A 17,516-nucleotide genomic window follows, 5' to 3' on the forward strand; every position below is an offset into this window, starting at 1 on the left:
GCGCTTAACTTCAAGTAACGAGGGGTCATTTTTTGTTAGCCTCCGTACTAAACAATTAATTTTTTAGATTCATGCCTAGCCCTTCGTCACACAATGCAATGCATTAATGACGCTGGCAAGAGGCCGTCAACATATCGGGTGAAATCATGATTATGCAACCAGAGTGGGTTAGCGCGTGGTCGCCACTGTTGAGGGAACTATGAGACCACGCTGTTGCAAATGGAGAGTGGACTGTAAACTGGTGAGCGGTTCGATTTTGATGAACAGCGGGAGGGTATGCCCAAAATCCAGTAGATAACAGGCGGAGGGTTACAGGAAAACCAATCTAATGGTGCATACAGCATACATTTATCTACGCACTGGATTACCGGCGTTAAATTTCGACTAAGTTAAAGGGGCATGCTGAGCTTTTCTACGGTCATTATTTATTCTTAAGTGAGCTAGGCAGATCCGAATGTAGTAAAGACAGTACAGACATTTACTAAACCCGTCGGCTTCGATTCAAACCCAAGGCAGGATGGCGGTCTTCAGGACTACCACCTTCACCGACTCAAGTTAGACATTGCAAACGCCATGCTTCGACTCCGAACAACTAGCTAGATGCATCACACACCATTCACTGCAAGACAAGGGCGCAACCGGCGAGGCCGCCCGTGTCTGGGAGGCGAACCTTACGAGCGGTGCGAAAAACAAGCCACCAACTTCGGAAAGCAGTGCCACCTGGGCCGTTGCACTTCGTTCGGGACTGCAAAGTGCTAGTGAGGAGTGCACGGTGAGCTGCACCAGCGCACGAGCGCTGCATCATCACGCACGGCTGCACGAGTGCACTGACCTGAACGCCCTGTGTCGGCGGCTTGTTTCCCGTCCGCTCAGCGCGGGAGGTAATGCTACACACGGGCCTCTCCGAGACAGCGGTCAGCCGCGACATCTGGGGTTAATTACTGCCCATGGTAATCACGGTTTGGGTCATCCTCGTGACATAGCTCCGAACAAAATCATGCCGACCGCCTGTCGATTTATTATCAGTCAAGCACGGTACAAGATCGTAATTTGGTCGGTCCAGGGGCGTTCCAAAATCGATCAATTGACTGTCAGACGGCACTCTTGCCTTGCAGTGCCACGCTCTTCACGCCAATCGACTCCAAGGAGTCCCTTCGGAATGCCGCTCATCTCAGTGCCGAAACGAGCAACAGCGTGTATGCGTATAGCACGGGGACCGTTGCGTTGATATCGCTCTCTACACCTTGAGAGAACTGAGGCGTCAGTTGGACGCATACCCTTATGTAAGCCACGCGACAAGACAAGCAAGCACGTAGACTAACAGCGCAGGACATTCAGCTGAGAATGATAACCAAACTGCAGATGACACTGCCTAACAATGAGCTAAACGATCAGAAGTTCCGCACCCTCCCTCGATCTCAACTCATCGTTAGTCTCTCGTCCGAGAAATTAGCGATGGTTGCTGTTTGCGTTTACAACGAAGTGATTACCCTTGCGTGAAATGTTTATGTATGCTCTTAACGCCAAGTGCCATCCAAATATCACACAAGCAGAGCTTCTATGAGTATACCACAGGACATATACATATATATATATATATATATATATATATATATATATATAGGCTTCACAATTATGCGAGGACAGGTTTCTGTGCCTTTCTCCAGCTCACGCTAACTATACACCTTCAAGAACTTAACACGCAAATTCACAGTACACAAATGACCCAATACCTTCCACATCTTCGAGGGGCCAAAACGAAACTGGCGTCAACAGGGTAACGCACATGGGTTATTGCAGGGTGCTCCCGGTCGCCACCATCCACTCCTCGGATCAACAGTACTACAGCGAAAACTATGACCGCTTGAGAACGACCACGACCAGCATCCGTTACCACTCCAGCGGTCTACGCCACGGGCGGTGCAAGCCCCAACGGCGTACCCGTGCGCAGTCATGCATCACACCCTTTCCCTCATCGCGTTCGCCAGCGAGGCACCATCACCACACGCGCGTCCTCTACAGCGCCCCCATTCATCTCTCCTAGGTACCCACAGTCCGCGCCTGTGCCGTTGTCGGTATTCGACGCGTACCGGTCGTCGCTGCCGCCACAGCCGCCCAGAGTCCGCACCCCGCCGTCCGGCGCCCACTACTTCTTGGCGTCGCGCTCCATCTGTATGATCTCCGAGACGCCGCGGTACATCTCGGTGACAGCGTCGAGTTCAGTGAGGCCCAGGCGGCGCTTGTTGCTCAGGTCGAACACGCCCTCCTCGCTCTCCGAGTGCTCGCCGTGCGTGCCGCGCACCTGCAGGCCGAGCCGCGCGCACGCCGCCTCCAGCTGCGCCGGGTTGCGCGCCAGCCGCGGTAGCCGGATGTGCACCGAGGCGCGGATGGCCGTGCCCAGGTTGGTCGGGCAGAATGTGACAGAGCCGAGTCGGCGGTCGCGCCGCAGCCGCAGCTGCTTGCCGAGGTTGACGAGGGCCGTGACGAGGCGTGCGTACACGCTGGTCACGTTGCCGCCCTGCTCCATGCTGATGACGCGTAGGTGGTCCTCCTCGTTGATCCAGACGAGGAACGTCTTGGCTTCGTTGTGGAAGATGCCGCGGCCCTTGGGCCAATGGCGCGACGCAGTTGGCCGCCTGCAGGAAGCGGTCGCCCTCTTTGAAGAGGAAGTGGTTGTCGATGAGCTGCTTCTTGTCCTTAGCACTCATGCCGTCCAGCGGGTAGTAAGTACCTGCGAGGTCGCCCTTGAGGTCCTTCAACACCTGGCTGACCTCCGACTCCAGGTCCAGATAGTCGTGCTCGTTCATCAGCGGGTTCAGTGGGAACTGCTCCAGACTGCGCGCCGTTCGGATGCGCGTGCTGATGACGTACTTGCCCAGCCGCGACAGGTTTCCCAGCACCTTGGGCAGCTGCTTCGGGTGGCCGAAGGAGATGGACGGCTGGCGCATGGCCGGCCCGAAGCCGGCGTGGTATTCCTCAATGATGGGGTCGAAGAGAGGCGCGAACACGGTGTACGCGTCGCCATCCGGGGCGTACACGCCCACGCCCGAGTCGAGGTTGGCCACGCCAGAGCGAATGACATCCATCAGCGTGGCGCCATGGCGCGTGCGGCGCCGCTTCACCTGCTCCAGCACATCGCGCGTCAGGTGCTTGCGCAGCAGCGACTTGGACGAGGAGCGCTGCAGCGTCTCGAAGGCGCGCTCGATCTCGTCCACCTCGTCTCGGCTGGCGTCCTCGGTGAACTCGATGTCGGGCGCGGCTGAGGCGCGGCTGACGCTGCGCGAGCCGTGCTCGTCCATGCTGGCGCGCCGCCCGTCCAGCCGCGAGCCGGCGCCCAGCCGGTCCGGACTGCGGTGGCTCGCGCCGGCTCCGGCTGAAAACGGCGGCCGGTCAGCGGTGCTGGGACAAGTCAGCGGTGCTGGGACGGTCAGCGGTGCTGGGACAGTCAGCTGTGCTGGATCAGGTCAGCGGTGCTGATCAGGTCAGCGGTAATAGGTCAGGTCAGCGGTGCTGGGACAGGTCAGGAGTGCTGGGACAGTCAGCGGTGCTGGGACAGGTCAGCGATGCTGGGTCAGGTCAGCGGTGCTGGGACAGTCAGCGTTGCTGGGAGAGGTCAGCGGTGCTGGAAAAGGCCAACAGTGCTGGGTCAGGTCAGCGATACTGGGTCAAGTCAGCGGTGCTAGGTCAGGTAATCGGTGCTGGACCAGGTCAGGGCCAGGTCGGCAATGCTGGGGTAAGACAGTGATGCTGGGCTTAGTTAATGTTATCCAGGCAGCTTCACACTGTTAAACAATGGTAACAACTGCGGCCATAGTAATTTGCAGTGAACGACTCCGTTATCTATATTTTGCATTTTCTAAGCAGCTTTGACTGCTCAGTATTCATACCATATTCAATTGTCTCGCTGTAGATCCCGGAAAAGTTATATGCTAAGCTTTGTTTGGTGGGTTTTTGGCAGGATCGCCTCGCATCCAGGGAAGGATGGCTGTCCGCACGCAATCGTTTGCTACCTCAGGCGACGCAGACAGAGGTCAGGTCAGGTCTCCTCGCACTTTGAAACGAAGCGGCGTCTAGTTCGGTTGTGCTTTTTGCTGATCATAACGTATTTAGTGCTAGTAACACGTTAGAAACATGAGACGTCACAGCCGTCAAATTCATCCAGTAGGATGACTCGAGGCTTCCGAACGGTTCGGCGTTATGGTATGCGTACTACTCGGCTTGAGAATCAGGTTTGCGTTAACACTTGTGCCTTGTCCCTTCGGCAGTTTTCAGTGACCCACGTTTGCTGTGCCATCGGCTCACACTGGAATTAAATGATTACAAGTTCTTGTGAGATCTTATTTCATTGTGTCTAGGATATGTTCACAAAAAAACTAGCTAGCAGAGCGTTCACATCCTACCACTCACATCATCGGCCCATGTTCTTGTCTATTTACTTGCCATCATCTAGGTTTGTAACTGTCGTGGGCCTGTTCTAAGCCATCCGACGTGGATTACTGGGCTTATGCAATGGCGTAATGGATGGAATAGCGTCATCAATGACGTCATCATCGTGACCGTCGGGTGCCTCTGTTTTTTTCTTAATATCTGGCGATCGTGGCAGTCGGAGTCTGCAGAGCAAGATGGCGGTGCCTTCGGCAGGAGACGATAGCCCACGAGGTTTTCAGTGACCCACGCATGGGCTGTTGTTACCTCTCTTCCACTTTCCACGTCCGGAATAAGTCATTGCATACAAAGCAAATGCAAATATTTCAACAATGTCAACCCCAGAGACAAGGGCCAATACAGCCACATCGAGGTCCACCGCAAACGTCATCCCCGCGCATCATTCGTCTAAGCACCTGCTGCCAACATCTGTAGCCCGACAGCCAGCAAGCATGAGCTCAGCTGCGGGGCGGCGTCGAGGACAACTGGCTGTTGCACTGCGGCATCATCATCAGCCAGGCAGCGCGCGCCGGCCCCGGGGCTGGCCCACTGCACGGCCGGCAGCCGGCGGCCGCTGGGCCGGGCCGGGCCAGGCCGGCTCACTCACCGTCAGCCTCGTCCTCGGAGTCGGCGTAGTCCTCCGTCTGCTGGTCCACGGAAGTGTAGCGGAGCGCGCCGCGGTGCTCCAGGTAGTACCGCGGCTCGCGGCCTCGCTGTGAACGCGACAGCAGCGTGGGCACAGCGGCAGTGCTGTCGGCGGGGAGGTGGTGCGACAGCTGGTGACACTGATGCAGACATTCGGATGGGAAGGATGTTCGTTAGCAGAGATCACTGGCGAACGTGGTGGAACCTGATGCATTGGGTTGATTCGAACGCCCTGCGGAGTCTGGCGAGTTCTCACGTTTTCTGTTTGTCGGCCATTACCATCAGACTGTTGAAGAGGTGTAGGTCAAGGCAAAGTGAGGTTTGGTGTGTCGTCGGACGCAGCCGCAGGCCCCATGCGTGGCACGCGACCTAGTGCGCGTAGGTGCGCGGCACGCACGACAAGCACCCGGACAGCGAGCAAGGCGGGTTCGACCTGAGCAGCAAGCGCTGCTGGATCCTTGTTCAAAGTCACTGCATGCTATACGCGACCTACACGCTGCAAGCCTGTCACTGCAAGCTATGCGCCCAAAACCCCAGCACTCCTGGCCCCACCCTGATGTCAACGGGCGGGATAACTGGTACCACTGGCGTAAAATAACTCCTGTACTAATGACGCAATCTAACTAATAAGCGCTGGCGCAAAATAGATAGTAAAAGAATGGCGTAAGATAGCTGATGAAAATCGCCGCCGTAAGACGACTAATCACATTAATGCAGCTAGCTATGATCGCTGACGCGAGACAACTGCCATCGACGACCCAGTGACACACGTGACCCCCGACTGACCTTGTCCGTGGCGTCCTCGCGCGCGCCGGCTCTCTGCAGCAGTTTGTAGCAGTGCCCGCCGTCCCGGCTCCCGGCGGCGTAATGCAGCGGTGTCCGGCCGTTCCTGTCCGCCGCCTCCATCGTGTCCGGGAAGTTCTGCGCCAGGTAGCGGACAACGCCTGGGGGGGGGGGGGGGGGGCAGGTGACTGGTGCCGTAGTGCTGGAGCGGGGCTGGGCGCATTCAGCGACGTCTCGTGCTTGGTTAAAACTTATCTTTTGCGGTTTGGAACACAGTCGAAAGTAGTGCAATAACGCAAAAGAATATATATATATATATATATATATATATATATATATATATATATATATATATATATATATTGCATATATACTTTGCATACATGGTTTGCATAGACGCAGAAATGGTGTGGAAGATGCATCACCCAGAAGGAGGCTCAAAAACCGAGCAATTCCATTGATTTCGATCCCTGAATATTTCACCGCCTACTGTCAACTCTCTTCTGAGTCGTTTTATGGATGGTATTAAGTGCGCGTTACTGCCCGGCGCGACCACTGAAGGCTCCACAAACTGCCGTCTCCCCGAACATCTCACTGACCGGCGTGTCCCATGAGCATCTCACTAACCGGCATGTCCCATGAATGACCCCCGAACATCTTAATGACCGGCGTGTCCCATGAGCGACCACCCCCGAACATCTCACTGACCGGCGTGTCCCATGAACGAACCCCGAACATCTCACTAGCCGGCGTGTCCCCCGAACATCTCACTGACCGGCGTGTCCCCCGAACATCTCACTGGCCGGCGTGTCCCCCGAACATCTCACTGGCCGGCGTGTCCCCCGAACATCTCACTGACCGACGTGTCCCCCGAACATCCCACTGACCGGCGTGTCCCCCGAACATCTCACTGACCGGCGTGTCCCATGAACGCGGCCCGGTGCAGCGGATTGGCGCCATCCTTGAGCGTCGAGCCGGCCAGCTTCCTGCGGTCCAGCTGCGCCTGCACGTCGCGGGTCTCGCCACTCTCCGCCGCGCGGTGCGCGCTCTCTATCTTGCCCTGTAAAAAGTTAAGCTTTGAAGATCTATCACCAGAGTGGGTTGGCGTTCGTTGAGACTTTTCAGCGGAGTTGGTGGAAACTGACGCCATGCCTTTACGGTAGGGCAAATACCTGATTGACCTGTCGTTCAAATGAGCTCCACAGAAGTACTGTACTTGACCGTTGTCAAAATTTGTGCGAATGTGGAGTTTTTGGTTGCCAGTTTGCTATGGATAGCAAACATGACACATGGCAAACCCGCCAGACCGCCCCAAGAGCAAACACAAGCAGCCTATGACGGTGGGACGTACCAGGATATACGGCACAGAGTCCAGCAGCTCCTGCACATCAGGATCCTTTGACCGGGCGCCCTTGAGCTCTTCGCCTCGACCGGTGAGCAGCATCCTCTCCACCGTGTCCATATCGATGTCCGCGTCCTCTCCGCGGTCGCTGCCTCGCCGCGGCGAGTGGCGTGACTGCCCGCGCGACCGCCGGCCCCCGTCCTGGTCCCGGTCCCGGTCCCGGTCATGGTCCTGGTCCCGGCCGCGGTCCTGGGTCCTGTTCCGTTCCCGAAGTTTAGCGCCCTTCTCGGGCGTTGGCGGCCGGGACTCGTCCGCTGGGTTGGTCAGGTAGTAGCTGGCGGTGTTGCCGCGCTGCCGACGCCCGGAGGGGACCGTCAGGGGATCGTCTGAGCTGCTCTCGGAACGGATCCGGGAATACGGCTCTGCCCGTCCGTCATCTGCCGTCTCTCAGGTGTGAGATCTGATCAGGCGACTGCTGGCTGAACGGACAGTCTTACACGGAGTCGGGAGAGAGGGACTCGGTTCATACGGAGCTGGAAAACGACGCCAGCTCTTAAAGTGAGTGACATAATCAATATTCTCATGCTCTCTAGGGGACGATTCCATTTCACACTCATCCAGCCACCTTCTCTTCTTGGCTCGTCCAAGTGATGAGTATAATTTCATTTGAGCAGCCAAAACCGACAGTGCTCTGGACTCACCAAATCCTTCACATTATCGTTGCCACCCTTTTCAATCAAGTAGTTGTAGTTCTTCTTGGCCTTCTTAGAATCGCTGGCCATGGCCGCATAATGCTGAGGCGCCCGCGAGTCCTGAACGAGCGTGACAAAAAAAAGTTAAAGTTGATATACTAACTAACTAATAAGTTGATATACTAACGTCTGCCACTGGTTGCAATACATCACTGCCTCATGAAGCACTCCTGATTCTTAAATAAGTGAGTCCGGAACACGCTAAGGCCTGCTGTCGGTTGCGGTGCGTCAATGCCCCGTGAAGCACTCTTCCTTCTTGAATAAGCGAATGCATGACGTCAGTGAAACACGCTGAACCCTGCTGTCGGCTGTGATACGTCACTGCCCCGTGAAACATTCCTTCTTCTTGAATAAATGAGTGCATGACGTCAGTGAAACACGCTGAAGCCTGCTGCCAGTTGCGAAGCCCCGGTACCGCTAGCGCTCATTCTTCCTAAATAGATTACCACAACTAAGTCGGTTTGAATTGTGTCGCCAGCATTTTAGACCAGTATAAATGTGAAACGAAGGTGACGGATACATCTAAAAAAGTGAATTTGAGTGAAGCACGAGGAACGCAGCACGTGATGGCTGCGTGTGCTTTGTGTGCTGGTCATGTGTACTTTTATTGACATTTAATATTCATTGGACATGTGACATGCTTGTCTCGCGGATATCTCACCACCAGACAAATGTGCACGTGGCAGATTATCCCCTCCTCCCGTCGTACTCACCTTGTCCAGGATATGCACGCCGGCCGGGTAGCGCTCGGTCAAAAACTGGATGACGGGCGTGTGCCCGTACCAGGCGGCCAGGTGTAGCGGCAGCCGGCCCTGCTCGTCTAGCGACTGCACCAGCTTGGCGGACTTCGAGTGGGGGCCCTTGATGCGCGCCAGTTCCTTGACCTCGGCCACATCGCCGCGTGCCGCCGCGATGTGTATGGCCGCGATCTGCTCCTGCGGGCGGCGGGGAGAGGCGGCGCTGCGGTGACGGAGGGGACGGGGGCGGGCCGGATCGGCGGCAGCGTGCGACACCAGCAGGACGGTTGATACATGCAGTCGCTGACGCGGCAGCCCCGGCGCATGACCGGCGGCCCCGCTGGCTGGTGGGTGGGGATGGAGCTCAGGCCATGCGCTGCTCCAGTGCAGGGGCGTGTCTCCTCGGCCTACGGACGTTACAGCGCGGAGGCAGCGATGCTGATGCTGCCCCTCACTCACCATGAAGGCGGGTGCCGCCTTGAGAATACCTCGCGCCTGCTCGTTCCAGGCCGTTTTGCCGCGCAGACTGTCGCCGTGCCCGTCGACCAGCACCTGCTCCAGCTTCTCCAGGTCGCCTTGGCGGATCCAGGTGTCGATCTGAGCCGAGGTCACGTCCTTCTCGTCGAGCCGCGGGCTGGGCGGCGGCTCGGACGTGGTGGACTCCTGGTGTGGTGGGCCGGTCAGGCGTGGAGCGGACACGGCGGGCACAGCTGCGGCGGCCCGCCGGCCCGCCTGAGTCTATGGACTGGGTCTGTTGCAACTGACGGGATGGGCTGGCCTCCCAGGCCGGGCCTGAGCTGCCCTACCTGCGATTTATATGGGTGAATCGACATGCATATTCGATCTGGGTGCGTTTTGTAGCTGGTCTTATTTACATATCGATCCAAGATAGGATGCCTAGTACAGATTGCTGGCACATTCCGGGCAACGTGGCTGCGACTACGTTTATCTTCTCGTGTCAACAGGCATTGTGAATCGCTGATAACAGAATGCATTTCATACGGAGAACAGATGCATTAGAGCGGAAGTCAAATGCCCTTCAAACGAAGTGTAGTGAACAGCAACGTCCTTTCAGCCGCTTATTACAAAGCATGGGCTTTGATTTCCGTCACTGAGGGGGCCTGTGCCTCTGCGGTGCACGTACACGGTAAACATGCGGTCCATCGACGCATCCGCGTTTTACGCGACGTACTCTCCTCTAACTCTCCCATCCATACAACTACTGAATCAATCTGCTACAATCACTGAATCCCGTCCTTCCCATCTCAATCTGTTGGTAAGCGTTTGCTCCGATGTTGCAGTCACCTGCGGTCACTTAAGCCCTGTCCTAACTGGAATGGACGCCTGGAAGCGGTTATCTGTCTGGTAACGTCTCTTCAATCATTTTCCCCTTTCCGGACTCCGTCCTAGATACTCACCCAGTCCGGGCGGCCAGTGGATCTGTGGCTCCGGATCCGGATCTGGATCTGTGGCCCCCTCTCCGTCTCATCTGCTCTCACCACCCTGTCTCTGCGGCTGTCCGACCCCTAATGCTCCTCTGTTTCCTGCCTTCAGCCTGTCTCTGCGACTGTCTGCGACTTCAGCCTGTCTCTGCGCCTCCGCTCCTGCCTTGCGCGTTTCCTCACCCGCTCCCCATGGCTGTCTGGCCCCCACCCCCTCCTCTCTCTGGCATGAGTCCTTACCTGGTCCCGGCAGCTGTTCGACCCCCCCCCCCCCTCCCCGGCACGCGTCCTCTATCCCTCTCGGCGGCTGTTCGGCGCTCCCCCTCCCCCCTCTCTCTGTGGCACGAGTCCTTACCTAGTCTCGGCAGCTGTTCGACCTCTCCCGCCTTCTCGGGCACGTATCCTTACCCGGTCTCGGCGGCTGTTGGACCGTTTGCCACCGCCGCCCTGGTGTCGGTCGGTGCTCAGCGAGCGCCGCCTGCCGGCCGCTTCCGGCACACCCAGGTTGTCGCTCGAGTTGCGCGGCGCGTCCGGCAGCTGGTAAACATGCTGGATGGGCAGCTCCTGCGGGTGCTTCCGGTAGTGGTCGGCCGTTTTGTTCCGCTGAGGAAGGAGCGAAGAAGCGAGCATTAGCTTCCTGCAGGATGCCCTACGTGTGTATGTACGCATCATTAATTCCTTCGTGAAGTATGGGTTTTGGAATGCATGGTGCGCTGACGACAGGCTGTTACGAGCGTAACGAGATGCGAAAATTGCTCCGCCGGCGGTTGGCTTAAATAGGTTTTGTCTCGGAGTACCGACAAGCACCACAGGTAAAGGCTTTTCGTGTGTCCGCAGAATCACCCAAGTCTCGCGAACCAATTCTATTGAGAGTATTGTTTCCGGCTGTATAGCGCGTCCCGTGTCAGTTTGGTGCCTGGGAGCGCGCACGGCTGCTCCGCGCCCCCTCTGGCCGTCAGGTAACAACAAATGAAACAGTGTACGTGCTTCACGACTCAACCACAGCACAATTGGACGCGGATTTTACTCTTGCCATTCGGCCACGAGGTGGGACGGTCCCTTGCCCCCCCCCCCCCCCGCAAACATCAGCGGCCTTCCACGATCCTGCCTCCACGCCGCCTGCCTCCGTCCCGCGACGAGCCCCTCACCTTGTCCTGGAGGCTGGCGTCGGCACCGGCCCTGACCAGCATGTCGTAGATGCTGCTCTCCTTGCTGACGGCGGCGTAGAAGAGCGGCGTGCGGCCGTCGTTGTCGGGCTCGTTCTTCAGGTCCCGCACCGTGGACAGCATGTACTGCACCACACTCTCGTGACCCAGCGCCGCCGCCTGTCGGCCAGGACGTCAGATCAGGCGCCGGAACGAGCAGATCAGGACGTCAGATCAGGCGCCGCAACGAGCTGATCAGGACTGCCATATCAGGCACCGGAACGAGCAGGATAAAGTTCCGACCCTCCTCCCACGGCCGAACACGTTTAGAGACCTGACTAGCTCAAACAGTGAGGTGGACACTAGTAAACTACCGTCACTCTCACAATGTGGAAAACAGAAGCCGTGAAAAGGTTGTAGCTGACTTTTCAAGGGATTGGCTAAGCGGTGTGGGAAGCACGTGTAAATAACTGACGAGACTCGGCACAGAAAAGCTTCAGGGAAAGCCTGTGCAGTGATCCGTGGCTGTATCAACTTGATTCTGAAATGACCAGGTGCATCCGCATCCCAGGAGAAAGAAGCCAATGGCAAGAAACCACTTGTGAAAGCTAGCATTTTGCATGGATGGCATATCCTCTTAGATGCCTTCACTACGTAGACCTTAACGAACATAACCTGCGCATGAAAGTAATGTAACAACGTATTGCAATACACCACTGCCGCTGCTATTCAGGTGTGATGCACGATTATTCGAAGCACAATGTAAAGACATTACCTACGAGGATACAACGTCTCAGGTCTGTCGCTTTTTTCGTCACTCAAGCCTCTTATTTCGGTGGCAGTGAAGGCTGTAAAGGTCTACGCTTCGTACTAAGATGTTGTCAATCGCTGTAGCTAATACATTAAAGTTGCGGCATGTGTCTGTGCGTTCCGTATTTTTAGCCAGATGGACAGCACCAGCGGTGGCACGGATTGCTGTGAAACTCGCACATAGGACTGTGTCAACATTCGTGACGATCCATGACAAAAATTCACGCCCGTCTGATACTGATGCCGGTTGCGGCGCGCACGAAGTGGTCTATATGTTTTAGCACATAGCAGGGACGCTTTTCGTATACATGTAGGATCAACCATGTTTTCAAAGACCGAGCCGTCGAAAGCATGCCTCAAAGCTGGAGGAGCAAGAATGGACATCACCAGAGAGCGTCCATTTTGTAGATAATTGGCGGCCTAGCCGATCGTCCGTTAGCCTGGCCGCCACCAAATGAGTATTTACCAGCTACTTTAGCAACTGCAACTTGACTAGCGGCAATTTCCATTTGTAGTGCTTCGTTTATGTCACGGTAGTCTTGGTCAGTACAATATACCCAAGGAAAATAAACTTTGACTGCAGTCAACCAGACAGCACAAACGGGCATAGATTTCATGTGACAAACTATTTGTTTGTAATATATGTAGAAAACCATGTTCGAAGCGCAAACCGACAACCAACAAGCACATACATAGCCACAACCAACCGGGCCCCTCACAAAATAATGCAAATCTACAGCCCTGAGTACAGCGTCAACGCACTCCGGGGACTGCCCCCTGAGCAAGCGTTGAAAGCTTAGAATAACTCATCACCCAACACTGTGCATCATGAACTTGCAAGTCAACATGTTCTTCGCGCAGGCAGAGCAAAGGAGAGCCACCACCTGACTAAGCTAAAACTAAACGACATCGATTCAAGTCATGGGTCCGTGAAACAGCGTTTCCTGGACAATCTGTCTGAGCGACCCATGAATGTATGAACAGCGATAGCTGAGATCCACTTCATGCTGTTGAGACATGAGGAACGTTACGTCGTTTGTGGCTGCGCTACCGACGCCAGCGGCGTCCACTCTTGGCACCGCCACGTAAACGGGAACTCGACGGCATCACTTCTTCGCGTGGTGCAACAAGCCGAAGCCGCTTGAAAACACCCAAAGGAGGGTACGACCGCGTGTCCGTGCGCACTGCTTGGGCAGACGTTCAGGACAGACGGCTGCATGGATCGCCGCCAGGTTGGGGCTCGCGGCGGGGTCAACTTTCGTGACAATCCACAACATTAATCTCTCTCCCCGTGCCCCCCCCCCCCGCCCCCCGCCCCCCGCCTCCGGTACTAACGTCAGCACAGCGCGCGAGAGGCTGGCATGTTTGGCAGCTAGCATGAGGACACCTTTCGTGTATGCAAGGACAAACAAGGTGTGCAAATGCCAAGCGGTTGAGAAAGCATGCCGTACCGCCGGAGCAGCGATTTATATGACACCATTATGCCTAGGTGACTGAAAATGGACACTGGCACCAAAAGTAAGCAAAAAAAAAAAACTTATTTAGACACACTGTGCATCATTGAGCTGTCATTAATGTATTGTGGCTTGAGGCCGTGCTGTGCCGATTCCAACGATGCCGCCTCTTCGCGCAGGGTAAGCAAGGCAAGCAGGAAACGATTAGCGAACTAGCTGAATGGGCTGAGCCCTTGTCACTAGCACATGAGGTCAGGTTTTGAAATGGGCACACACCTTATGCAGAATGGTAAGTCCTCGCCGGTCTTTGGATGTCAGTAAGTTCTTTTGACCCTCGGTCATGGCCTCGACCTTGTCAAGGTCATCGTTGATGGCCGATGAATGCAGCTCGCGGATCCGAATCTGTGTGCGTAAATCGGTTGTGAGAAGGTAAAGTGGGGACAAAAAATACACCGCATGAACTTTCGATTTGCTGCCTCTGAATCTGTAGTGTAGAACAGAATAGCTGAGGATCACACCATTTAGAGCAGAGATGGTAGTGTAGAACACGAATTGCGTCCCATATTTGCCGAGAAGGGTAAAGGCTCATCTTTTTCGAATGCATACAGGGTTGAACGTAATAACTCATCTGTCAGCATATCTCAGATCTTTCGGAAGCATTAAACAGTCTTCTATCACACGTGTTATATGTGCGCAAACAAACAAACAATTTTTCCTTTATCATTGCCTCAGCGTCAGCTGTAGCGCATCTACTGTATCAAAAGCGTTGGAACGGTTTGGTGCTCCGTTCGCGACGATGGCTTTCCCAACACGAAACATCAATCAGCCCTGTTCCGACCAGAACCGGCACCGCACTCTGACGCGGCTGCCCCGAGCCTGGGTAAGACCCACCATCATCGGTCGGACGGCCACCAGGAACTTGTTGACCCGCGCCGAGCCGGCCGTCTCGTTCAGCAGCTGCTCGCCGTGGCCGTCGATCACCACCTTCTCCAGCTTGTCCATGTCACGGTCATGAATCCAGATGCGGATGCTGGCGTGCGGCACGGGTGCTCCGCCGGCTGACGGCGGGGGCACGGCGGTTCGGCCGGGGGCGACAAGGTCGGCGCTGGGTACGATCGGGGTGACAGTGGTCGATGGGGGTCGGCCGGTTCGGCTGGGTGGAGGAGGGGTGACAGGACGGGCCATGATCGGCACTGGGTACGAGCATGGTGACAGGGGTTGACGGGGTTCGGCAGGCTCAACCGGGTGTGACAGATATCAGTTGGCGCCGTCCTGGGCTGACTGAGAGCGGTATTGACTACCGTAGTCTGCTCTCTAGATCAGTCGGTGTTTGCATTATGCTTTGGACATGGTGGACATAACGGACTGAGCTCTGCAAGGAGTTTGTTCCACCACCTTAGGGTTTCTTGTTAAATCAATGGGAAAGCGGTCGTCCCCAGGAAACATTCAGTCAATCGATGCGGTTCCCATGGCATCAACCACACATGGTACATGAGCGTTGGCGCATAAAAATGCAACTGCGTAGACGACACGCTGCCTGTCGCACTACGCTGCGTAGACACTGCGAGTGAATCATCCCCCACGTAGGAACACTCGCAAGCATCTGTACAACCGCTCGCTCGTCTCCGCACATGCCACCGCTTCGACGGCAGAGACCCTCCCAGCAGCGACTGTAGCGCCGTCCGACGGACGTCGGCGAACTCACGCTTGGCGGCGGCGGTGGCGCCACTGTCGCCGCGTTTTCTCTGGCGCACGTGGTCCTTCGGCGGCGTGCGGCGCTGCCGCTGTCGGTTCCGGGTCGGCTCTGCCTTGGTGGGCAGCGCCAGGTCGTCCGGGTGCTCCAGGTAGTACTGGGCAGGTCGACCGCGCCGGTCCCGCGTCTTCGCGTCCGCGCCGGCACGCACGAGCAGGTCGTAGGTGGCGCGCGCGTCGGGCGCAGCCGCGCTCAGGTGCAGCGCCGGTCCGCCCGTCCTGCCGGAGCCGGGTACGGTCAGCGGCGCAGCGGTGACCTGTGACTGCACTCCGTGACACAGGAGTGCAGTTATAGCGGTGCAGTCGTAGGGCTGCAGTCACAGGGAGCGGTCGCAAGGGTGCAGCCACAGGGGTGCACTCACAGGGGTGCCCTCACAGGGGTGCGGTCACAGGGGTGAAGTCACAGGGGTAGAGCGCAGCGGTACAGTCGTAAGGGTGCTTTCACAGGGTGCAGTCTCAGGGGCGCGGTCGCAGAGCAGGGACACGACTGGTTTGGACAGGAAGCGGAAGCTATCTGTAAGAGTTACGTAGCAGCGCGGTACGGACAGGCAACGGAACAGGCGTGTTTTGAACGTGACCGATGTAGGGTTAGGGATTCAGTGATACGAAGACCGATATGATGAGCACCTGTTCTTTGGTCTAACTGGAATGTACGCATTGCTTCAAATAATTGTGTTACAGCTTAATACGAGGCTAATTCCACAGCCTTATCACCTGAATGTGCTCTGAGCTAACCAGCAAGCACGATAAAAATAAATGAAATGTTAAAAGTCGTAAGGAGGTTATGCTTAATACAAGTAGGTTCTATATCATCAAAACAAGCGTGAAGCCCCATTTTTCGGCATTATGATTTCTCGTGTTGAAAAACGACCTTCTATATTCCAGGAGGTGGTGCCTAAACGAACGTACCAAGCAGCCATTGGGAAATATCATCATACTAATCGGCGTCTCAAGGCAATGCTCATCGTAGCAAGTATCAGATCACCAATGCCTTCCAATGTCCATTGCACTGACAACATTTCCTCTGGCTGCTTGGTAGCTTCGTGCGGTTAGCACCTCCTGGTAAATTACCTGTTGACTATTCCAAGTTGCGTCGTTCATGATCAGGATCGAATGCGTCTCAAGCCACACATACGTGTCTCAAGACGCATCGATCCCTGATGGCATATAGAACCAGAAGACATCTATCGATGGAATATAAAACCAGATGTCAGTTCGAAAGTACAGAGCTTCTTTTCTCCAAACATAAATCAACGCTTAACAATTAAGCGATAATGTCCAGTCATATAGATACTCGTGAGTATCTATATGAGTATCTTTGAATGCTAACGGCGCTGGAAAACAGCCCGCTGGTCCGTATGGGTCAGTAGGTCATGGTCTGATTCTCGCGAATGGTTTTGATGCTTGTCTAGCCATAATTGGGAGCGATCGCCTGAGTTAATGAGGGGGCCTTCGCCTATGGAGAGCTGTTTATGAGGTAGCTAAGGTCAACGGCGGAACATGCGTCACCGCATGACGTCATCACCCATGCTGTGTGACCCCAATGACATGGCGCTTGCGTGCGAGTTGTATTTGGCCGCGAATCTCAGAAGCAATACAGAAGATAATAACAAATCATAGAAGGATGGTTACTGGGATAATTGTTATGCTGCTTGCGATGCATTAGGACGTTTCACATGTAGTTCGCAGTTGAAAAGGAGCTTCAGTGCTACCAAGGTTTCAACTATCGACAGCTAAATTATAAGCCCGACGTAAATGCGACGCGCTTGTACTGCATTCCGCTCTATATGCACGAACGACATTTCAACACCATATTTGGATCGTGGATTGCAGCATACGCCAGTGGCACCGTAAACGCCCATTCGTCAGTGACACACATCAGTTTCAGCATTACTAGGCTCATAATTGCCGTTAGTGACCATATTACAACGACACACGACGTGAAGGTCTCCGCAATCGTCTTTTAAGCAGCGCAAAGTCTCGTAACCATTTTGCGCGGCCGGCCAACGCCGTTCTAGTCAGTGGTGGCCTGACTATTGACGTTTTCAGTCAGTTTGATCCAACATACGTCTTCACTTCCAGCCAGTGTTCTTGGACGCAACAGCCAGCATTCAGGAAACTTCACGAGCGGCTCGCAAAAAACAAACAAAGACAAAACACGGGGTCCACCTCCCTGCTAATACGTTATTTATAGGATTCTCCCCCGGGAAGGGGGAGGTGCGCTGCCGA

At 55.5% G+C, this 17,516-nt stretch overlaps 1 protein-coding gene across 1 annotated transcript in view; it reads right to left on the reverse strand.

Moving 5' to 3' along the window:
* LOC119098278 (uncharacterized) overlaps nucleotides 1-16,220 on the reverse strand; it is a 38,262-nt gene extending 22,042 nt beyond the window's left edge. Inside the window, exons 1-13 of the mRNA XM_037221199.1 lie at nucleotides 16,197-16,220; nucleotides 15,241-15,415; nucleotides 14,427-14,593; nucleotides 13,812-13,937; nucleotides 11,275-11,451; nucleotides 10,535-10,729; nucleotides 9,144-9,347; nucleotides 8,661-8,882; nucleotides 7,897-8,007; nucleotides 7,205-7,546; nucleotides 6,769-6,913; nucleotides 5,857-6,014; nucleotides 5,033-5,138 (exon numbers count right to left, since the gene is read on the reverse strand). Coding sequence (XP_037077094.1) covers nucleotides 5,033-5,138; nucleotides 5,857-6,014; nucleotides 6,769-6,913; nucleotides 7,205-7,546; nucleotides 7,897-8,007; nucleotides 8,661-8,882; nucleotides 9,144-9,347; nucleotides 10,535-10,729; nucleotides 11,275-11,451; nucleotides 13,812-13,937; nucleotides 14,427-14,593; nucleotides 15,241-15,415; nucleotides 16,197-16,220 — 2,152 coding nt within the window. The remainder of the gene's footprint in view (nucleotides 1-5,032; nucleotides 5,139-5,856; nucleotides 6,015-6,768; nucleotides 6,914-7,204; nucleotides 7,547-7,896; nucleotides 8,008-8,660; nucleotides 8,883-9,143; nucleotides 9,348-10,534; nucleotides 10,730-11,274; nucleotides 11,452-13,811; nucleotides 13,938-14,426; nucleotides 14,594-15,240; nucleotides 15,416-16,196) is intronic.
* Between the last annotated feature and the right edge of the window lie 1,296 nt (nucleotides 16,221-17,516).

The sequence above is a fragment of the Pollicipes pollicipes genome, unplaced genomic scaffold (assembly GCF_011947565.3).
Source record: "Pollicipes pollicipes isolate AB1234 unplaced genomic scaffold, Ppol_2.1 Scaffold_4740;HRSCAF=5597_pilon_pilon_pilon, whole genome shotgun sequence".
NCBI classification, from domain to species: Eukaryota; Metazoa; Arthropoda; class Thecostraca; order Pollicipedomorpha; family Pollicipedidae; genus Pollicipes; species Pollicipes pollicipes.